This window comes from Nymphalis io, chromosome 21, assembly GCF_905147045.1.
Source record: "Nymphalis io chromosome 21, ilAglIoxx1.1, whole genome shotgun sequence".
Taxonomy (NCBI): Eukaryota; Metazoa; Arthropoda; class Insecta; order Lepidoptera; family Nymphalidae; genus Nymphalis; species Nymphalis io.
Window position 1 is genome coordinate 3,562,687 of NC_065908.1, and position 24,267 is coordinate 3,586,953.

The window sequence follows — 24,267 nt, forward strand, 5'->3', positions numbered from 1 at the left end:
TTAACTAAGCAGTAACGTTTATGGCGGATGAAACCCTGGGGAGCAATTAGTAATATACAAAAGGCAATGACTGATTATCAACGCAAAGATTAAATTATGCGACATAAAAGAAAAGTATCAGCGTGTAAATGTAAAAAGGAGAGCCCTTATCAGCAGTGAGATAAGGCCTCCTCTCCTTTTTTTGAGGAGAAGGTTTCGAGCTTACTCCACCACGCTGCTTCCAAATTAACCACATGACAATCCAGTGGGTGCTTTCTGGGGCTTTCTGAGTCTGGGCTTGACTCGCAATCTTCGGGTGAAGTACATGTCTCGTGCAAAAGCACAGTAAACATAATTATCATCTCCGTTACTGTAGTGCTACTACTGCATAATTTGATACTTAATATTGAAAATGCGAAAGTAACTCTGTCTGTATGTTACGCTTTCACAGCTAAACCACCGAACTGGTTTTGGTGAACTCCTAAAAACATTTGTGGCGTTCCTCTTAACACGCGGGCGAAGCTGTGGGCAAAAAGTAATCATATATAAACTATCAATTCAATTTAATTCTGGTTATCGTGTAGCATAAGCTATACGATAACCAGTATGATGAAAGTCCTCTTGATAACCAATTAGTGAAATGTATGTGTGTACCAATAAGTTATCGTTTATTTATTATAATTATTTATTTATTTACTATAATTATTTTATTTATTATGAGTGTTTCTTGAAACTCTTCTCACTCCCTATGAAATAAAAACAATATTATAATTATATTTAAGTAAAAAGGTTTGTTAATATAAATGAACCTACTTAACAATTTTGACTTTTGTTATTTAGTTGATGTCAATGTCGTAGAAAACCTTAGGCTAAAAAAAGGTTTCTTATTTAATTTTACAAAAGTAATTAGTTAATTTAAGTAAATACAATGTTCAACGAAGAGGCATGTCTTGGAACTTCGCGTGGAATAGAGAAATTAAGGAGTCTTAATGACGCGCTCAATGCGAGGGTTGTCAAAGAGATTAACGGTTCACAAGAATTATTGATGCTTACGAGTTTCGCGAGAGAATCTAACGAGTACCAGTTCAAAAAGTCCCTCCAAGATAGGTAAAAAGAACAGCCCATATATGTCCAAGTACAGAACTCGTCTACACCACGCTGCTACATACACACACGCTAATAGCACTATTAGATTTGACACATGTAGGCTACCTCTAGACGTTTTAGTAAATAAGTTCCCGAAAACTTATTGGATCTTGCCTAGATTTGGCACCAATTTGCATTTAAAATCCACGTTATAACGACTGGGGCGTTGTCTTGTCTTGTCTTGATGTTGTGTGGGGTTATTTTACTCTTTTTTTAATTGTTCCAATCTATTTCTTTGGTCTCAAAATTTTGGTCTACGTCCCGTTACATAAAATAACAAGACGTAGTTATGAGATTATTGCCGTGTACCGTTTTTATATCTGAATTTAGTCATCGACTTCAGACCTTCAATCACTTATTCCATTTCCCCATTCATCCGTTATATTTAAAAGCGCAAAATTACGCCAGAGCACAAATCGAATAATCTTAAAATTTTACTTCATTAGAATATCTGATGTAGCCTCGTGGCGTTGGGTCTTAGAAGATTTGCTGAAGCGACTAGATGAGGCTATTGGATCTTTAAAATACGAACACAACGCATTGTATACAGTGGTACAAAGGATTCGGGATGAATTAAATTATCATTCTAGAGAAGCGTCTCGACCAGGAGCGATCTGTCCTCTAACAGATATGGTAGAGAAAGCCATAGTGCAGGTAAAGAAACTGGAAAATTATAAATATGTAATATTGTTGTTTATAGGTCTATTGTCTTGGTTCATATAACAATACCCTATTTACGTATTAATTGTCACCAAGTCCTTTTTCTTCTATCTTTCTTATGAAAGATATTGAAGTGATCATAGAAAATTTAGTATTTATTTTATTAAAGATATATTCCTAACAAAACATGTCATTGAATGTACAAAATATTACTTTAAAATATGTGTAGTAATATTTTCACATTACCAATGAATACATTATAAGTCCATGTTAAAAATATATTAATAGACCATATCCTGTACAAGATTATTTAAATTATATAAGAGTTTGGGGTTAGTATTCGCTAATTAACTTACAGGATAGATAAAAATTGTAGATGATTATGACATGTAACTTGTAAAGAGTCTATTTGAATAAAGTATTTTTTTTTTATTGAACTTAAGCACGCCACACGATAAAGAAGCTATAGTATTACATACATCATCCTGTCTATTCCATTATATGGGTAATGATTATTAATTTCAAGATAAAATATAACAATATTTTCATCGTATTTGACGTGCATTATTCTTGTAGGAGTTTGAATATCTCCGTAGCCAGCAGAACAATTTCCAAAAACTAATTTTAGAATTAAATAAACAAACGTCTGCAATAGAGAAAACTATGAAGAAAATTGAAAATGATGTTCTCAATAAATCACAATCCTTATCTATAGATGAAACGTGCGCGAACAAAGATTATAAGAATGTAGTGGTTGAAGAGAAGAAGAAAAAACGAAAAAAGTAATATCTACTCAATACATTGATACTTATTTTACTATTTACCAAATACTTGTGCCAGTGACTTCTGGCAGCGGTTGGCGGCAGGTCTTGTAGGGCGGCAGCCCTTTTTAGAGTTTGTGCATGACTGACTTGGCGGGTACTACTGCATCACAGGTTATTCTACCGCCAAAAATGTTTAAATGAAACATTGTAATTGTTGCACATGAGACATCATCTATGATCTCGTAATTGGTGGCACATTGTTTTTGTAAGAAGCAATTTCATAGTGTCTATGGGCCTAAATGACCACCGACATTAGAAGGCCGTTTCGTACCTCTACCTTCTTGATAGGATTTTAAGAAATACAATAAAAAAAAAATAACCAACGTAGTCGATTTTTTATAGATATGAATTAGTCCCACAAGTTATTCATTTTTGTTATCCATATCGACTGCAGTAGTGTAAATTAGTAACGCTTCATGACAGAGTATAATTTAACTTCAGAAATGCCATATGATTTGATGTTTGAATCATCTCCTGTAATTTATTTCTCATATACAACCACAAGTGGTTGGAATAGGCATGTGTGTAAGAACGTATTGATTCCAATGATTGATATTCCTCTTGAGGAGTAAAGATAAACAACATTGACATCGAATTGACGTGATAACATTGGTCGGGATCCTGAATAATCTATGATATTCACTATGGATTCGCAAAAAAATGGCCTTTTCAATGTCCGCGAAGTTGCAACGGGACTTTGGAAGTTAACTTAAATGGTTATAACTAGTTAAGTGAAATAGTGTTGTATCATAAATTATAAATAAAGGTAAATTAATCATGAACTGCATGTAGTTCATAATACAGCGGAACTATTAGGAAATCGCATGGGATATGTAAATATAAGGTTTATTTATCTTTGCTCATTCTTCGATTGGAATAGGGTAGGTATAGATCAAGAGGGCTCAGAGTATGGAACACGCGTCCATTCCCATGTGCTTAACTTAACAATTATATTTATCATATATATATATTTTACTCGGTTGTAGAAGTAAAACCTCTCGAAGCTCTGTCTGGCACATGTTTTGCTAAAGTATTTCGATGAAATATGCTCCAAGCTGTCTCCTTAACAAGAGTTTTAATTTAATTATACAGAGGTTTCCCTGTGGCACGTTGGTTAAAACGATGTACAGCTTTGAAGAGAGCTGGTCTAAAGGCCCTCTGCAACGCTATCATAACACGACAACAGGTGAATTAACTTATATAATTGAAACATTATATATCTGTTATAATTCATAGTTTAAGTAAATTATAAAAATGAATATATTATCCATTAAAAAATAATGTATATTGAGTTAAATAAATAAAACAACGCGCCGCAATCTCTTTCTTGGTGTATATTTATATTAATTCTAATATTAATATGAATGCAACAGTGAGTACGTTTGATTGTTACGCGTTCACGAATTAATTACTCAGCCGATTGTCCTTAAATTTTGCATACAATAAATAAGAAAGAATAACAGAAAGAACTTAATTTGATTGGAATAGACAAAACGTTAATTATTCGAAATAATGTTTAAGGTTCGACAAGCTAGAGTACAATTGTCGATAGCCGCTCAAGCATATGCTTTAAAAGTTGATGCTGTACTGAGAAGAAGACTTTGTTCGAATAAAATCAAGTTACAAGATCTTATATGGCAAAGAGAAGAGGTAAATGAATATCACTACTATCCTACAATATTATATATTGATCTGTTAAAGAAGCAAAATTATTGAATCATAGACAATTGAAATCAGATCATCGCCATAACCATAAACTAAAATAGTTTTTTAATGCATGCAATGTTTGTAATTAATTTTTTAATTATATATTTAATATAAAAGCCGAAAGACTCTCATATATTGTTAAAATGTTGTTCTTTATTATTAAAAAATATAAAATATATTTAGAAACATTTAATATAGTGACGAATAGCACGCAAGCTTCATTATATATTTTATATTCACGCAACAATTAGGTACAAAGAAAAAATGTCGTAAGGAATTCAAAGAAACGAATATTTAGGTAAAATTAATTAACCCAAGATAGCATTATTCCCGATGTTTTATTTCTTTCCTAAATAATAAACGGACCATTAATCTCTGCCTGGCCATATTATGCTTAAATGGGCATTTATCACAGTGAATGTAACGAGTAATTAGATAGAATTGGCATTACATATAAATGGCCATATTTTAGGCAATACGAGATTACACATCGTTAGAGGAAGAATTATTATCTGCAGAAAAAACCCTTATAGCAACTATGGATCATGAACGTATCGTCGAAGCCAGATTGAGCGAACGTACAAGAAGACCAAATCAAGAACTTATAAAAGACGATGTTAATAGAAAGTTGAGGGACGAACAAACTCAATTAAAAAAAAATGGGAAAGGATTGCGAAATAATATTGAGAGAATTACGTAATGTTTATTATATATTTAATTATTATTTATTAATCTTCATCATCTTCATCGCGTTCGTGCAGTTAAGAAAGTTAAGTCGAGAATAATAAAAATATGCGATAACACTAGACTTTAATAAAAAAATATCGAAATGAGTTGTAATCATAATAGAACTGGAAACAATGACAGATAATTCAGTATTATAGTTGATCTTAAATAAATCAACTTCTTTGTGGTGTGTCAAGTATTTGGAAAAAATAATCGTTTATAAAGGAAAAAATTAAAATTATATATTATTTAAATCGGAACCAATCGGAAAATATAAATCCTTGAACCTTTAACAAATCATTTTTTACAGACAAATCAGCTTGCAGTACCCTTAAAAATTAAGAAAATATATTTACCTGCTGACGGTGCAGTATTACAAACGCAAAAACATTTCCAAACTGATTTATCTGTAGGTACCAGTGATTTACTAATTCGATCAATCGTCTACGGTTACGCCTTAATGACCAGAACTACGATAATTATTTATTGAATACGTGAATCTAGTGATACCAACTTGGGGGTTTTCCCCCCAAACCGTAAAAGCATGTTAATGTTTCACTGCTGGGCTAAAGGCCTCCTCTCCCTTTTTTGAAGAGAAGGTTTGGAGCTTATTCCACCACGCCGCTCCAATGCGGATTGGTGGAATACACATGTGGCAGAATTTCAGTGAAATTAGACACATGCAGGTTTCCTCACGATGTTTTCCTTCACCGCTAAGGACGAGATGAATTATAATCACAAATGAAGCACATGAAAATTCAGTGGTGCTTCCCCGGGCTTGAACCCACGATCATCGGTTAAGATTCATCTCGGCTTTCCCCCCAAATTTGGGGGGAATCAAGATGTCCCGGGATTTTTTTAACGAGTACATTTATTTAGGGGGATTTTTTTAGGGGATTTTTTTTCTAATATTTAAGTATTTTTTTCCTTAAAAAAACGTATGACTATACAATTTATATTAAGCCTCGAACGCAACCAACAAACTAAACCAAATATAAGCTACAAGGGTGGCTAAACTGAAATATCTAAAAACTATAATATGTTGAATTTGAAATAATAGCTCGACGGTCAGCGTGCTTGTATAACACGTAGGAGGCTCGGGCTTTGTTTTCTGGTTATTGATTGAAAAATAAAAATTTCATCGTTAGATCATTAATTAATGTATGTTAATGCGTAAAATGCACCCGCATAAATACACAACAGCTATTTTATACTACTTGAATGTATTTTTAATTTGTATTTGAAATTACCTCTCAAACCGAGTGTACAACAAAAAATTTAGGGGTTCTTAATCGATATTTAGGGGAATTCGAAGTTGGTACTAGGGGGAATATTCTGTAGGAGTTGGCATTACTGCGTGAATCGTTTACTAGTGTTGCCAATCACCATACTTGTAAAAAAATAACTTTTTTTTTCTTAAATATTGTTATCACCAGGATCTATAAAATAATTATGCTTGTAGAAAGTTGCAAAATGAGCTGTGCAATGCGATAGCCCATATAGACAGCTGTGCAGAGGATCTAGTGCAAGTAATCAATTTAGATGAAGAACGTGTAAAGGGTCGTCGAGGAGAGCAAAGCGATTCTCCTGCGATTCCATCACCATCTATCAATTCCTCATTGAGAAGTCATTCTCAAGTACAGGAGAATCAACTGAGTGTTATTCAGGAAGAAGACGAAGAATATCCGTTTAACTATTGATTTTCTGAAGTTAATTTGTCTAAAGACTTAAGCTAACGTTTATAAATGTTGGGCAGTTTGGTTTATATACTTTTTATAGCCAATTACTTAAATAAAATTTTTAACATTATTCCTAATGATAAATCTATTTTACTCTGATGCAGATGTTACAAGCAAAAATACTAATACCATTTTCATATATATTTTATTAAAGTTTAATATAAACAGTACATTTTATTTTACGTTCATATTAAAATATTCTTAGTGTTCGTTTTTTAAAGAATTTATTAACTGTATTAAGTTTATTTTCAAAATAAAAATTTTAAAACAAAGGTTGTGTGGTTGTGACAATGTCCAATGGTCTACAGCAGTGTTTCCCAGCGTGAGGCCCACGACCTACAGGGGGGCAATTTAAAATGGACTCGACACGACTTTAACCCTTTCGTAAATCATTTACAGATTTAATGATAAAAAAAAGAAATCGAATTGATATAACACAACATGGAGACTTGAGATTAAAGCTAAGTAAATTGGAACCTAATATAAAATCTCTGTGCAGCAAGCATCAGCAAGCATCAGTTTTTCATTATATGTTTTGAAATTTTACTTACGATGTTTTGATAACAATTTCATAGTCATTTCTTCCTAAGACTTATCATTTAAATTTCTTAAGGGAACAAAACAATTTTTAATGGTTAAAAATTATGTATGGCATAAAATTTTTAGAAATGTTAAGGTGGGGCATTGGCTAAAAAAGGTTGGGAAACACTGGTCAAACTTATTAAAATTGATGTTGACAATATTTTTTTATACAATGAAACATGTTGTTTTAAGACACATTAGATTTCATTAAAATGTACAAACTTAAATGTTTAATGAGAAAAAGGAAATTATAAAAGGAATTTTCTGTATCTTTTAATAGCTTACATAAAATGAAATAATTATTTTTAATAATGTAAAATAAACAATTACAGCTTCACCTATATATGTATGTAATTTTAGCGGGTGATTAGTTAAACAATGTTGTCATATTCATTCCAATGAGGAATCAATGATAACAGAAAGAGATAGATCAGTGTTTAATAAAACATCTATTAACTAATTAATTCATTTAACATTTAAATATAAAATTTGTATGTTTGATTTATTTATATTTTAATTTATGGAAATAAATGATATCGCTACAAATTACAAGGAATGTTCTAATTATTACTTGGGGTCATTAAAAAACTAATGTGAAATCATTAAAACTATATTTGGAAATGTGTCATACTATTGTTGTCCCAGAAAAAATAAAATAATAGCTTGAATGTCTGAATTATATCATTAAGAGAATTAGTGAAGAAATTTTAAAGCATAGTCCATATGAATAAAACATTTATGACAGGATTATTAAACACACAAATATATAAGTAAGCATGAATAACAAGCAACTTGTAAGAAAATTTTCAGACTACAATATTTTTTCACATTTGACAAAGTACATTTTTAATGAAAATAATTATATTATTAAAAAAGTTATTTTAATATGATAATTTATTCAATTCATGTCATTCCCTATTAGTTAAATAAACTGCTATAAAGTTTATTTGACAGATTTGATCAACACGTGAAATTAAATAAAAGCTTGTAATAAAAAACTATGGATTCTAGAAGTAATAAAATTATCTGATTGAATAAGCTAAGTAATGTTTTTTTGAGAGATTCACCTTGCATGCAACATTAGCTAAATTGGTTTAAGTGTACTTCGCTGTGGACATGTTCCTCGATACTTTGAACATTGCAGAAGATTTCTACCTGACATTTATTGCAATATGCATTTTTCTCATGCTCATTTTTAAGAAAATCTTGAATAGATACTTCCTGACCCTCTATTAGATCTTCAATCTCAATGAACCATTCTACATGCTCAGGGGAATCATCAATATGTTCAAGGACACTTCTGGCCGTATTCTCAATGTACTCGTCACAAAGTTTGCACCATAACTCGTCATCGTTATCAACGCGAAATATTCCATTTAACGGTTTCAATTTCTCAGCTACATTGCCACGATGGACGATGTCGTTAACGTGAATTTCTATATTTTGTAACGTGCAATTTATATTACAATTGCACACTTCACAAAATACTTCTTCACTCTCGCTAGCTAGATATGAATCTACGTTGATGAACTCGCCCTCTATTAAATTGTCTACAGCCGCTATCCAATTGGCGTGGTCATCGCTTTCGATATGAGACGCAACAGACTCTTCTTCATTGAGATTTACGTTACAAGGCTTACAATATAACTCTTCGTTGTTATATATCATTCCATGTTCGACCATTTGATCTATATTCTCTTTATGTTTTGTACCATTTGTGTGCTCTTCAATACATTTATTAGCCTTCGGTATATAAACTCCACAAAAAACGCATCGCATTCGCGATTTCGAATTCGCAACGATGCCGTATAAGGGTCCCGTTTTCATTATTGTCTATTCAATTCGTATTAGGCAGTAATTCTGAGGCGGTAATTGTTAACAATTTTTTACAAATAATTTCCTCTTCGTAACTTCTAGCAATTAATTTGTTAGTGGTAAACTCAGACTGTGAACCTAACGAAGTTGACATCTGACTTTGACATTTCACAGTTGAGAAATGCGGAGAGGTACGTGCAATTTGAAATTTTTAGTCTATGTGCAATTTAATAAAAACATGTAAATACAAAATATACCCTATAAAATTATATTGAAACTTAAATATCAACATATGAATTGCTCATTCGTTTCTGAGAGATGATGAATAATTATTGGATATTTTATAGGCAATTTATAAACCATTATCAAACCTGTATAGGTATATAGGTAATAAAAGAAACATACCATAATGCATAGGTATAAAAAATATTACAGTAAGACGAGAATCTTTTACCGTGAGGCTAAAATCGGAATTGAAAATTGATAGGTATCGAAATTTTGTTACGTGTCATAATCTGATTGTCGGCTGTCGCTGCAACGATAAATGATACCAATTAACCATATCATATTATCTATAATTGGTAATCCTAAATTTCTACACATTATCTGATGCACTGTATCTTAATTTCAATGAACTGTATAGTTTAAAAATAGTTTTTCAAGTAACATTATTACACCAGGGAAGAATAGAAAAACAAGAAAAATCTTACTAGGATACTTTTTTTTTATAAATTATTAGTAAAACTAATCTTATATTTATATTGTCATTCTATATTGGGAGCAAAAGTAACATAAATAATTATTGAATGTGGGGATATTCCATTTCTTAAACAATACTTAAATGGGATGAAATTTTGAAAATAAATTCAATTAATAGTGTACTGTCATTACAAGCAAAAGCATGCATAAGTATAGAGTTCTGTTATATCAATAAATAATACGATTAATATATTTATAACCTTATATAAGAATAATTTTTTGAATATAATAAGAAAAAATTGTAGTATTACTATACAAAAATGTCACCTGGGATAATTTAATTACAATTTAATTATGTATAAGTAGCAGCTGCTGGCTATTATCTCACTTTTATAAATTTTATATGGTATTGTGCCTTTTCCCTTTTATATGACTTAAAAGATTATCTGCATTACAGGAAACTTCGATTTTGCACTTGTTACAAGTGGCCTTATCTTCCAGCACATTAGTTAAATATTTATCTATCATTATATTTTGACCTTCAATTATTCCTAATATCTTTGTTAATCTAGTGTTATGTTCCTTGTCTTCATCAACATGGTCAAAAATGATTTCAATGTAATTTTCAAAATAAATTTGGCATATTTTACACCACAAGTCATCATCGTTCCCTTCGACAGAGAATATTCCATTGTATGGTTGTACAGCAATAGCTCGGGCCCGCTTGTGCCTTGAACATTCAATATGGTCTTTTATAGTCTGAAGACTAAAGTCTACATAAACATCACATATAGAGCAATGTACATATGATCTTGTTCCACTCATATTATGAGGTAAATCAAGAAATGCTCCATCCTTTTCCACTATGGCATTTATCTGGTAAAATAACTCACAATGTTGTGAACTTTGTATGTGAGTTAATAAATCTTCAAAATTCACTTTACAAATTAAGCACTTTGCTTTGTTATCACGAATCATAATATTATTCTGTATCATTAATCTGTCTATATATAATTTTTTGTGATTTTTGCTAATAAGGTGGCTATCAATTATTGTATCGTCTATTAAATATGTTTCACATAGATCGCAAATTGGTCTCCCATCGTCACTGACAATAATATCTTCGTAATATGCCATTGTGATTTGTTAACATAATTAAAATAAGGTTGTATTTTTAAGACTTTCAACGTGGATTGCAATGTGAAACAATTTATAAACTTGAAAAGGTATCACTTGGCTTAGAATAAATAATTAAATATAATTAAACGTTATCTAATGACCACTTTTCACACGTATTGTACTAACGTATAAAAAACAATACAACATACATAAGTCAAAAAAGTGGTGGACACTGGACAAAACAAAAACAAATTAATGTGAATTCTGTTGGGGAATTCCCATTATTATTTGAGTGTATGACAAGGACCACAAATAAGAATATTGTTGATATTCTTATTTAACGCACATCATACAATATTATTCGATTTTGTAAGAAATAAAAATAGACAAACTTGATTAATTTTAAAATGATCGTAAACAACTTTTGTGTTTTTTTAACAATACTCAGTAGAGTAAAACGGAATAAGGGAGAGAAAGTTAGAAGCCTTCGTTCAAATGATTCTGATAATTAAATTTATAAATCATAATTCTCAATTAATTACCACATTTTACATTTAAATAATCTAAATAATACTAGATAATCTAATAATAATAATAATAGACTTTTACAATAAACAAAATTACTCTTATATTTTTTGAGCTTAAAAAAGATTGTGTGTAGAGTTTTTAATTTAAAAAATGTAATTAATAAATATTTATACCGTTTTAATTTCTGTTTTTTTTTTTAAGATTATAAAAACACATTATGTCTTATTATCTACATAATCTGAACTATTTATTATAATTTAATTATTACTTTTAAAACTATTTATTTAATAATTATTATTGTAAGCTCCGTTATCTTGTTGTCATTTTGTTTGAACTTGACATTGTCAATTTGACATATCGCTGTGAAATGCTTGAAGTATACATGTATTGTTTGGTCTTAAAATAAACTGATTACAAAATAACTAATCGATATATACATTAATAAATAACCATGTCGGCCGATACAGAAGATCAAGTTGAATTATTAGAAAATCTTCCAGAAATAATGGAAAAGTTAACGGTGAGTTACCAGTTAATATTGATCAACTTCGTCTTAATAATAAAAGAAAACAATAGAGGGTTAACATTTTTTTAGTGTTTAATTCTTAATTTAAATTTTAAGCTTTATTTGTTTTCATTGGCACTAGCTAGCAATTAATTTAGTTATTTTAATTTTTGAAAATATGTATCCATTTTCTATTTTCTAGGAGGAATTGAAAGAGCTGTATAAGTATAGAGATTTATTTTTTGAAAATCATCCATTAGATATGGCCTATAAGAAGAATAAGTGTGTAGATGAAAAAAAGGAAGTCTTGGTTGAAAAATTTGAAGCCATTGATGGTCAGTTATTTTTAATTATTTACACACACTTTTAGCTAAAAACTTTGTCAATAAAATTTTAGTAATGTATAAACGCTATGACTTAAAAATCAGTAATAGGAGCCAACCTCTGATTTCTCTGCAGTGACACTTATGTATTACTAGTTTTCGTCTGTGGTTAATAGTTGACATACCATATGATAATTATTATTAATAGTTAATATTAGTATAGATTAACAATTTTTATTTTATGCAATAAATATGATCATATTTACATTAGTTGCACAGTTTTACATTATTTGAATAAAGAACTTGAATTTAAGATTACCTTGTATTAAATTTAATAGCTGTGATGAATCTGCTGGTTTAGCATCTATTTGTCCGCATTATTGGCGACGTAAAGGTCACAAACACCCTCGAGCCTTTACAATTGCGTCGAGAGATAGCAGTGCTGAGCGCTTTCTATAGACTGTATCACGGCGAGTGCTCTGAGGAATTATTCTCTCTGATTCCTGCTTCCCCCTTCCTTCATAAGTCTATGCGTGCTGTCAAATGTGTGACATCAATTCCATCGCGCACAAAAAAATTTGGCAACTCATTTCTTTGTCGCACTTCCAAAAAATGGAATTCCTTATCAGCTCACGTGTTCCCCTCCTCTTACAACCCGGGTTCCTTCAAACGAGGCGTGAAGAGGCATCCTGCGGGCCGGCAAGACGGGGACGGCTAGTACAGAACATTCTTCCCGACTGTACTGGCCGTCGTCGCGTTTGGATTCTACTACCACTTACCGTCAGGTGGAGTAGAGTCATTTGCCATCCCGCCGCATATAAAAAAATAAATAAAAATCTTTTGTTCGTTCAGGTCTGGATACAAGTCATTTTGAGCAGTACCTTTACTTTTAATCAATTAATATATCCTAGGACAAGCATACATTATAAAATTAAAATACCTGTAGCTATTTCACATTTTCATAACTTAAAAAAATATTATTTTGATGTAATCATAATGCACCTTAATAAATGAATGAACAGCGAATGAACTTTCAAAAGTTTTATAAAATCCAGTTTAGTCTATGGCATTTGTCAATCACCACTATTATTTACATTTCTACACATTTGGAAGTGCGGCGACAAAAAGCTCAATAGAGACTACATAGTTTGTAACTAACTATTGGATTTATAATATTCTTAATTTAAAATAGAAATAAATAATGCCAATCAATAATTTCAGTGGAAACACAAATACCATTTTCATTAAGGGCTGAATTCCTATACATGAAAGGCAGATGCTATAACGTTAGCCCCACATACGATCCAAGAGCAACTCAGTGCCTAAGCAAGGCGATAAAATTAAACCCTCATTTGGTCGCTGCATGGAACGAGCTTGGTGAATGTTATTTGAAAAATCTAAATGTAAAGGAAGCTAAGGCCAGTTTTGAGGGAGCACTTAAACAAGTAAGTTGATATAAAACAATATATTCATTTGCTTTTGTGCTAAGTACAGTATTTATCCAATCTTTAATTTTATTATGCAATAAAGCTTTATTTTTATATTGTAATTTATTAGTGCTATTGTTAATTTATTTAGCAATTGTGAATTCATTAACAACTATGATTTTTTTGTGGCTGCTACAAAATAAACTAGCTGTGCTTACAGTAGCAGCCTGTGAATGTCCCACTGCTGGGCTAAGGCCTCCTCTCCCTTTTTGAGGAGAAAGTATGAAGCTTATTCCACCACGATGCTCCAATGCATGTTGGTGGAATACATATGTGGGAGAATTTTAGAGAAATTTTACACATGCTGGTTTCCTCACGATGTTTTCCTTTACCGTTATGCATGAGATGAATTATAAACACAAATTAAGCACATGAAAATTCAGTGGTGTTGCCTGGGTTTGAACCCACGATCATTGGTTACGATTCACGCGTTCTAACCACTGGGCCATCTCGGCTCTTAGCTGTGCTTAATTACGTATAATGAAATATTAACATTAAATTATTCAATTAGGATCAGAAACAAAATTTTTATTACTGATGCTTGTTTGTTCTTTATTTATAATATATAAAATAAGGGTATATAAATATAGCATTGAGATTTTTAAATTTATAAATATTATTTCTTTAAGAAGTCTTTAATGTAAATAATTCTTATGTAAGTTAAATGTTCAGTAGAATCAAGTAACTCAAGTATCATGTATGACATCCATTATGCCATAAAAGGCTTTTCTTCATCATACCATCTATGTAATATATTATTTAATATTAAAGCAAACTCGGTCATTTATAATGTTGGAGTTTTTCTATGAAGAAATTGGATTTATTCATTAAGATTTTCCATTTAAGACTAGTCTTAAAAACAAGAATTTAAAAGTAAATTAACACTGATTACAGGAACGTAATCGTCTGTCACTAAGGTGCCTTTCTATAATTCTACGACATGAAATTGGGGATATGAAACGAAGCGAGTCAACACCAATTATATTAAAAAGCGTCGACCTTGCAAAGGAAGCGGTTGCACAAGATATCAAAGATGGTATATCGTGGACAGTGCTAGGAAATGCTTACTTGTGTCAATTCTTCATGGTGGCTCAGGATCCATCTACGTTAAAACTGAGTATGAGTGCTTACAAGCAAGCCTGGTCAGATCCCGTGGCTAAGGGACAGCCGGATCTATTTTATAATAAGGGTGTTGTAAGTAAATCTAATTTTTATATTGCTTTTCTCATGTTTTAAGACAACTATTACTTCTGACAATCGTCTCATACTCCTTTATACAAGAAAATAAATATGTGTACTGTGGAATATAATCTTTAAAATACTACATATTCCATGTTATGTTAATGAATCTAAATAAAATAATCGATTTGATGATAAACCACTGAAATACCTTCTTACAGCTAGAACATGTGATCCATAAATGAACATAACGAGCACCATTGAATTTTCATGTGCCTAATTTATGTTTATATTTTAACTTGCGGTGGTGAAGTAAAACCATTTTTAGGAGACTTGCTTCTATGTAATGAAATTCTGCCACATATTTCTAAACAAAAGCAGCACATTAGAATAAGCCTACATGTTCTCCTCAAAAGGTGAGCAGTAGGTTGGTGCTTAATTCGTTTTTACCGTACAGGCGCTGAAGTACGAAGAGTGCTACGCGGAAGCGCTGCAGATGTTCGAGCACTCGTGCTGCCTGGACCCCGCGTGGGTGCCGCCGCGGGTGGAGCGCTCCGCACTCGCCGCCTTCCTCGCCGCCGCCACCTCGCTCGTGCGCACGCGCGGCAAGCTCAAGGCCAAGCGCCTCGCCAACATGATACAGGTGCGTGTGTGCGTGCGTTTGCGCGTGTGTAGACGAAACTTGAAAAGACTTACCTGATGTGTAACATCGACTGTCACGGACTAGCGCCTCGTCAACATGATACAGGTGCGTGTGTGTGCGTGCGTTTGCGCGTGTGTAGTCCAAACTTGAAAAGACTTACCTAATGTGTAACACCGACTGTCACGGACTAGCGCCTCGTCAACATGATACAGGTGCGTGTGTGTGCGTGCGTTTGCGCGTGTGTAGTCCAAACTTGAAAAGACTTACCTAATGTGTAACACCGACTGTCACGGACTAGCGCCTCGTCAACATGATACAGGTGCGTGTGTGTGCGTGCGTTTGCGCGTGTGTAGTCCAAACTTGAAAAGACTTACCTAATGTGTAACACCGACTGTCACGGACTAGCGCCTCGTCAACATGATACAGGTGCGTGTGTGTGCGTGCGTTTGCGCGTGTGTAGTCCAAACTTGAAAAGACTTACCTGATGTGTAACACCGACTGTCACGGACTAGCGCCTCGTCAACATGATACAGGTGCGTGTGTGTGCGTGCGTTTGCGCGTGTGTAGTCCAAACTTGAAAAGACTTACCTAATGTGTAACACCGACTGTCACGGACTAGCGCCTCGTCAACATGATACAGGTGCGTGTGTGTGCGTGCGTTTGCGCGTGTGTAGTCCAAACTTGAAAAGACTTACCTAATGTGTAACACCGACTGTCACGGACTAGCGCCTCGTCAACATGATACAGGTGCGTGTGTGTGCGTGCGTTTGCGCGTGTGTAGTCCAAACTTGAAAAGACTTACCTAATGTGTAACACCGACTGTCACGGACTAGCGCCTCGTCAACATGATACAGGTGCGTGTGTGTGCGTGCGTTTGCGCGTGTGTAGTCCAAACTTGAAAAGACTTACCTGATGTGTAACACCGACTGTCACGGACTAGCGCCTCGTCAACATGATACAGGTGCGTGTGTGTGCGTGCGTTTGCGCGTGTGTAGTCCAAACTTGAAAAGACTTACCTAATGTGTAACACCGACTGTCACGGACTAGCGCCTCGTCAACATGATACAGGTGCGTGTGTGTGCGTGCGTTTGCGCGTGTGTAGTCCAAACTTGAAAAGACTTACCTAATGTGTAACACCGACTGTCACGGACTAGCGCCTCGTCAACATGATACAGGTGCGTGTGTGTGCGTGCGTTTGCGCGTGTGTAGTCCAAACTTGAAAAGACTTACCTAATGTGTAACACCGACTGTCACGGACTAGCGCCTCGTCAACATGATACAGGTGCGTGTGTGTGCGTGCGTTTGCGCGTGTGTAGACGAAACTTGAAAAGACTTACCTGATGTGTAACATCGACTGTCACGGACTAGCGCCTCGTCAACATGATACAGGTGCGTGTGTGTGCGTGCGTTTGCGCGTGTGTAGACGAAACTTGAAAAGACTTACCTGATGTGTAACATCGACTGTCACGGATTAGCGCCTCGTCAACATGATACAGGTGCGTGTGTGTGCGTGCGTTTGCGCGTGTGTAGTCCAAACTTGAAAAGACTTACCTAATGTGTAACACCGACTGTCACGGACTAGCGCCTCGTCAACATGATACAGGTGCGTGTGTGTGCGTGCGTTTGCGCGTGTGTAGTCCAAACTTGAAAAGACTTACCTAATGTGTAACACCGACTGTCACGGACTAGCGCCTCGTCAACATGATACAGGTGCGTGTGTGTGCGTGCGTTTGCGCGTGTGTAGTCCAAACTTGAAAAGACTTACCTAATGTGTAACACCGACTGTCACGGACTAGCGCCTCGTCAACATGATACAGGTGCGTGTGTGTGCGTGCGTTTGCGCGTGTGTAGACGAAACTTGAAAAGACTTACCTGATGTGTAACATCGACTGTCACGGATTAGCGCCTCGTCAACATGATACAGGTGCGTGTGTGTGCGTGCGTTTGCGCGTGTGTAGTCCAAACTTGAAAAGACTTACCTAATGTGTAACACCGACTGTCACGGACTAGCGCCTCGTCAACATGATACAGGTGCGTGTGTGTGCGTGCGTTTGCGCGTGTGTAGTCCAAACTTGAAAAGACTTACCTAATGTGTAACACCGACTGTCACGGACTAGCGCCTCGTCAACATGATACAGGTGCGTGTGTGTGCGTGCGTTTGCGCGTGTGTAGACGAAACTTGAAAAGACTTACCTGATGTGTAACATCGACTGTCACGGACTAGCGCCTCGTCAACATGATACAGGTGCGTGTGTGTGCGTGCGTTTGCGCGTGTGTAGACGAAACTTGAAAAGACTTACCTGATGTGTAACACCGACTGTCACGGACTAGCGCCTCGTCAACATGATACAGGTGCGTGTGTGTGCGTGCGTTTGCGCGTGTGTAGACGAAACTTGAAAAGACTTACCTAATGTGTAACACCGACTGTCACGGACTAGCGCCTCGTCAACATGATACAGGTGCGTGTGTGTGCGTGCGTTTGCGCGTGTGTAGACGAAACTTGAAAAGACTTACCTGATGTGTAACACCGACTGTCACGGACTAGCGCCTCGTCAACATGATACAGGTGCGTGTGTGTGCGTGCGTTTGCGCGTGTGTAGACGAAACTTGAAAAGACTTACCTGATGTGTAACATCGACTGTCACGGACTAGCGCCTCGTCAACATGATACAGGTGCGTGTGTGTGCGTGCGTTTGCGCGTGTGTAGACGAAACTTGAAAAGACTTACCTGATGTGTAACACCGACTGTCACGGACTAGCGCCTCGTCAACATGATACAGGTGCGTGTGTGTGCGTGCGTTTGCGCGTGTGTAGACGAAACTTGAAAAGACTTACCTAATGTGTAACACCGACTGTCACGGACTAGCGCCTCGTCAACATGATACAGGTGCGTGTGTGTGCGTGCGTTTGCGCGTGTGTAGACGAAACTTGAAAAGACTTACCTGATGTGTAACACCGACTGTCACGGACTAGCGCCTCGTCAACATGATACAGGTGCGTGTGTGTGCGTGCGTTTGCGCGTGTGTAGACGAAACTTGAAAAGACTTACCTGATGTGTAACACCGACTGTCACGGACTAGCGCCTCGCCAACATGATACAGGTGCGTGTGTGTGCGTGCGTTTGCGCGTGTGTAGTCCAAACTTGAAAAGACTTACCTGATGTGTAACACCGACTGTCACGGACTAGCGCCTCGTCAACATGATACAGGTGCGTGTGTGTGCGTGCGTTTGCGCGTGTGTAGTCCAAACTTGAAAAGACTTACCTGATGTGTAACATCGACTGTCACGGACTAGCGCCTCGTCAACATGATACAGGTGCGTGTGTGTGCGTGCGTTTGCGCGTGTGTAGTCCAAACTTGAAAAGACTTACCTGATGTGTAACATCGACTGTCACGGACTAGCGCCTCGTCAACATGATACAGGTGCGTGTGTGTGCGTGCGTTTGCGCGTGTGTAGTCCAAACTTGAAAAGACTTACCTAATGTGTAACACCGACTGTCACGGACTAGCGCCTCGTCAACATGATACAGGTGCGTGTGTGTGCGTGCGTTTGCGCGTGTGTAGTCCAAACTTGAAAAGACTTACCTGATGTGTAACATCGACTGTCACGGACTAGCGCCTCGTCAACATGATACAGGTGCGTGTGTGTGCGTGCGTTTGCGCGTGTGTAGTCCAAACTTGAAAAGACTTACCTAATGTGTAACACCGACTGTCACGGACTAGCGCCTCGTCAACATGATACAGGTGCGTGTGTGTGCGTGCGTTTGCGCGTGTGTAGTCCAAACTTGAAAAGACTTACCTGATGTGTAACATCGACTGTCACGGACTAGCGCCTCGTCAACATGATACAGGTGCGTGTGTGTGCGTGCGTTTGCGCGTGTGTAGTCCAAACTTGAAAAGACTTACCTGATGTGTAACATCGACTGTCACGGACTAGCGCCTCGTCAACATGATACAGGTGCGTGTGTGTGCGTGCGTTTGCGCGTGTGTAGTCCAAACTTGAAAAGACTTACCTGATGTGTAACACCGACTGTCACGGACTAGCGCCTCGTCAACATGATACAGGTGCGTGTGTGTGCGTGCGTTTGCGCGTGTGTAGTCCAAACTTGAAAAGACTTACCTGATGTGTAACACCGACTGTCACGGACTAGCGCCTCGTCAACATGATACAGGTGCGTGTGTGTGCGTGCGTTTGCGCGTGTGTAGTCCAAACTTGAAAAGACTTACCTGATGTGTAACACCGACTGTCACGGACTAGCGCCTCGTCAACATGATACAGGTGCGTGTGTGTGCGTGCGTTTGCGCGTGTGTAGTCCAAACTTGAAAAGACTTACCTGATGTGTAACACCGACTGTCACGGACTAGCGCCTCGTCAACATGATACAGGTGCGTGTGTGTGCGTGCGTTTGCGCGTGTGTAGTCCAAACTTGAAAAGACTTACCTGATGTGTAACACCGACTGTCACGGACTAGCGCCTCGTCAACATGATACAGGTGCGTGTGTGTGCGTGCGTTTGCGCGTGTGTAGTCCAAACTTGAAAAGACTTACCTGATGTGTAACACCGACTGTCACGGACTAGCGCCTCGTCAACATGATACAGGTGCGTGTGTGTGCGTGCGTTTGCGCGTGTGTAGTCCAAACTTGAAAAGACTTACCTGATGTGTAACACCGACTGTCACGGACTAGCGCCTCGTCAACATGATACAGGTGCGTGTGTGTGCGTGCGTTTGCGCGTGTGTAGTCCAAACTTGAAAAGACTTACCTGATGTGTAACACCGACTGTCACGGACTAGCGCCTCGCCAACATGATACAGGTGCGTGTGTGTGCGTGCGTTTGCGCGTGTGTAGTCCAAACTTGAAAAGACTTACCTGATGTGTAACATCGACTGTCACGGACTAGCGCCTCGTCAACATGATACAGGTGCGTGTGTGTGCGTGCGTTTGCGCGTGTGTAGTCCAAACTTGAAAAGACTTACCTGATGTGTAACATCGACTGTCACGGACTAGCGCCTCGTCAACATGATACAGGTGCGTGTGTGTGCGTGCGTTTGCGCGTGTGTAGTCCAAACTTGAAAAGACTTACCTAATGTGTAACACCGACTGTCACGGACTAGCGCCTCGTCAACATGATACAGGTGCGTGTGTGTGCGTGCGTTTGCGCGTGTGTAGTCCAAACTTGAAAAGACTTACCTGATGTGTAACATCGACTGTCACGGACTAGCGCCTCGTCAACATGATACAGGTGCGTGTGTGTGCGTGCGTTTGCGCGTGTGTAGACGAAACTTGAAAAGACTTACCTAATGTGTAACACCGACTGTCACGGACTAGCGCCTCGTCAACATGATACAGGTGCGTGTGTGTGCGTGCGTTTGCGCGTGTGTAGACGAAACTTGAAAAGACTTACCTGATGTGTAACACCGACTGTCACGGACTAGCGCCTCGTCAACATGATACAGGTGCGTGTGTGTGCGTGCGTTTGCGCGTGTGTAGACGAAACTTGAAAAGACTTACCTGATGTGTAACACCGACTGTCACGGACTAGCGCCTCGCCAACATGATACAGGTGCGTGTGTGTGCGTGCGTTTGCGCGTGTGTAGTCCAAACTTGAAAAGACTTACCTGATGTGTAACACCGACTGTCACGGACTAGCGCCTCGTCAACATGATACAGGTGCGTGTGTGTGCGTGCGTTTGCGCGTGTGTAGTCCAAACTTGAAAAGACTTACCTGATGTGTAACATCGACTGTCACGGACTAGCGCCTCGTCAACATGATACAGGTGCGTGTGTGTGCGTGCGTTTGCGCGTGTGTAGTCCAAACTTGAAAAGACTTACCTGATGTGTAACATCGACTGTCACGGACTAGCGCCTCGTCAACATGATACAGGTGCGTGTGTGTGCGTGCGTTTGCGCGTGTGTAGTCCAAACTTGAAAAGACTTACCTAATGTGTAACATCGACTGTCACGGACTAGCGCCTCGTCAACATGATACAGGTGCGTGTGTGTGCGTGCGTTTGCGCGTGTGTAGTCCAAACTTGAAAAGACTTACCTGATGTGTAACATCGACTGTCACGGACTAGCGCCTCGTCAACATGATACAGGTGCGTGTGTGTGCGTGCGTTTGCGCGTGTGTAGTCCAAACTTGAAAAGACTTACCTAATGTGTAACACCGACTGTCACGGACTAGCGCCTCGTCAACATGATACAGGTGCGTGTGTGTGCGTGCGTTTGCGCGTGTGTAGTCCAAACTTGAAAAGACTTACCTGATGTGTAACATCGACTGTCACGGACTAGCGCCTCGTCAACATGATACAGGTGCGTGTGTGTGCGTGCGTTTGCGCGTGTGTAGTCCAAACTTGAAAAGACTTACCTGATGTGTAACATCGACTGTCACGGACTAGCGCCTCGTCAACATGATACAGGTGCGTGTGTGTGCGTGCGTTTGCGCGTGTGTAGTCCAAACTTGAAAAGACTTACCTGATGTGTAACACCGACTGTCACGGACTAGCGCCTCGTCAACATGATACAGGTGCGTGTGTGTGCGTGCGTTTGCGCGTGTGTAGTCCAAACTTGAAAAGACTTACCTGATGTGTAACACCGACTGTCACGGACTAGCGCCTCGTCAACATGATACAGGTGCGTGTGTGTGCGTGCGTTTGCGCGTGTGTAGTCCAAACTTGAAAAGACTTACCTGATGTGTAACACCGACTGTCACGGACTAGCGCCTCGTCAACATGATACAGGTGCGTGTGTGTGCGTGCGTTTGCGCGTGTGTAGTCCAAACTTGAAAAGACTTACCTGATGTGTAACACCGACTGTCACGGACTAGCGCCTCGTCAACATGATACAGGTGCGTGTGTGTGCGTGCGTTTGCGCGTGTGTAGTCCAAACTTGAAAAGACTTACCTGATGTGTAACACCGACTGTCACGGACTAGCGCCTCGTCAACATGATACAGGTGCGTGTGTGTGCGTGCGTTTGCGCGTGTGTAGTCCAAACTTGAAAAGACTTACCTGATGTGTAACACCGACTGTCACGGACTAGCGCCTCGTCAACATGATACAGGTGCGTGTGTGTGCGTGCGTTTGCGCGTGTGTAGTCCAAACTTGAAAAGACTTACCTGATGTGTAACACCGACTGTCACGGACTAGCGCCTCGTCAACATGATACAGGTGCGTGTGTGTGCGTGCGTTTGCGCGTGTGTAGTCCAAACTTGAAAAGACTTACCTGATGTGTAACACCGACTGTCACGGACTAGCGCCTCGTCAACATGATACAGGTGCGTGTGTGTGCGTGCGTTTGCGCGTGTGTAGTCCAAACTTGAAAAGACTTACCTGATGTGTAACATCGACTGTCACGGACTAGCGCCTCGTCAACATGATACAGGTGCGTGTGTGTGCGTGCGTTTGCGCGTGTGTAGTCCAAACTTGAAAAGACTTACCTGATGTGTAACATCGACTGTCACGGACTAGCGCCTCGTCAACATGATACAGGTGCGTGTGTGTGCGTGCGTTTGCGCGTGTGTAGTCCAAACTTGAAAAGACTTACCTAATGTGTAACACCGACTGTCACGGACTAGCGCCTCGTCAACATGATACAGGTGCGTGTGTGTGCGTGCGTTTGCGCGTGTGTAGTCCAAACTTGAAAAGACTTACCTGATGTGTAACATCGACTGTCACGGACTAGCGCCTCGTCAACATGATACAGGTGCGTGTGTGTGCGTGCGTTTGCGCGTGTGTAGTCCAAACTTGAAAAGACTTACCTAATGTGTAACACCGACTGTCACGGACTAGCGCCTCGTCAACATGATACAGGTGCGTGTGTGTGCGTGCGTTTGCGCGTGTGTAGTCCAAACTTGAAAAGACTTACCTGATGTGTAACATCGACTGTCACGGACTAGCGCCTCGTCAACATGATACAGGTGCGTGTGTGTGCGTGCGTTTGCGCGTGTGTAGTCCAAACTTGAAAAGACTTACCTGATGTGTAACATCGACTGTCACGGACTAGCGCCTCGTCAACATGATACAGGTGCGTGTGTGTGCGTGCGTTTGCGCGTGTGTAGTCCAAACTTGAAAAGACTTACCTGATGTGTAACACCGACTGTCACGGACTAGCGCCTCGTCAACATGATACAGGTGCGTGTGTGTGCGTGCGTTTGCGCGTGTGTAGTCCAAACTTGAAAAGACTTACCTGATGTGTAACACCGACTGTCACGGACTAGCGCCTCGTCAACATGATACAGGTGCGTGTGTGTGCGTGCGTTTGCGCGTGTGTAGTCCAAACTTGAAAAGACTTACCTGATGTGTAACACCGACTGTCACGGACTAGCGCCTCGTCAACATGATACAGGTGCGTGTGTGTGCGTGCGTTTGCGCGTGTGTAGTCCAAACTTGAAAAGACTTACCTGATGTGTAACACCGACTGTCACGGACTAGCGCCTCGTCAACATGATACAGGTGCGTGTGTGTGCGTGCGTTTGCGCGTGTGTAGTCCAAACTTGAAAAGACTTACCTGATGTGTAACACCGACTGTCACGGACTAGCGCCTCGTCAACATGATACAGATACAGAACAATTTAGAAGATATTTTCTTTAATCAAAATATTTCTTAT

At 38.3% G+C, this 24,267-nt stretch overlaps 4 protein-coding genes across 5 annotated transcripts in view; 3 read left to right on the top strand and 1 right to left on the bottom strand.

The window, feature by feature from the left end:
* Positions 1-24,267, top strand: part of LOC126776726 (protein mini spindles) — a 230,730-nt gene that overhangs the window by 152,028 nt on the left and 54,435 nt on the right. The window lies entirely within an intron of this gene.
* Positions 908-6,792, top strand: LOC126776670 (uncharacterized). Its single transcript, XM_050499292.1, has 7 exons — positions 908-1,086; positions 1,572-1,779; positions 2,362-2,567; positions 3,702-3,795; positions 4,131-4,259; positions 4,789-5,012; positions 6,505-6,792. Exons 1-7 carry the CDS (start codon positions 908-910, stop codon positions 6,740-6,742), a joined length of 1,278 nt encoding a protein of 425 aa, XP_050355249.1. The 3' UTR covers positions 6,743-6,792.
* Positions 8,111-9,338, bottom strand: LOC126776887 (uncharacterized). Its single transcript, XM_050499747.1, has one exon. The coding sequence runs from the start codon at positions 9,188-9,190 to the stop codon at positions 8,444-8,446; it is 747 nt and encodes a 248-aa protein (XP_050355704.1). The 5' UTR covers positions 9,191-9,338; the 3' UTR covers positions 8,111-8,443.
* LOC126776827 (tetratricopeptide repeat protein 5-like) overlaps positions 11,889-24,267 on the top strand; it is a 233,039-nt gene continuing 220,660 nt past the window's right edge. For both annotated transcript variants that reach the window (XR_007669984.1, XM_050499656.1), the window contains exons 1-5: positions 11,889-12,044; positions 12,232-12,364; positions 13,574-13,797; positions 14,734-15,033; positions 15,476-15,661. Coding sequence is in view for 1 of the 2 variants with exons in the window: in XM_050499656.1 (XP_050355613.1) it covers positions 11,976-12,044; positions 12,232-12,364; positions 13,574-13,797; positions 14,734-15,033; positions 15,476-15,661 (912 nt within the window). In the remaining variant the exon portion in view is untranslated. The remainder of the gene's footprint in view (positions 12,045-12,231; positions 12,365-13,573; positions 13,798-14,733; positions 15,034-15,475; positions 15,662-24,267) is intronic.

Excerpts from the sequence above, each read along its gene's own strand:
- LOC126776670 (XM_050499292.1), top strand. The coding sequence starts at position 908 with ATGTTCAACGAAGAGGCATGTCTTGGAACTTCGCGTGGAATAGAGAAA. Across the intron at positions 2,568-3,701 it reads AAGAAGAAAAAACGAAAAAA|AGGTTTCCCTGTGGCACGTT; the intron begins GTAATATCTACT and ends TTAATTATACAG. Across the intron at positions 3,796-4,130 it reads CTATCATAACACGACAACAG|GTTCGACAAGCTAGAGTACA; the intron begins GTGAATTAACTT and ends ATAATGTTTAAG.
- LOC126776887 (XM_050499747.1), bottom strand. The coding sequence starts at position 9,190 with ATGAAAACGGGACCCTTATACGGCATCGTTGCGAATTCGAAATCGCGA.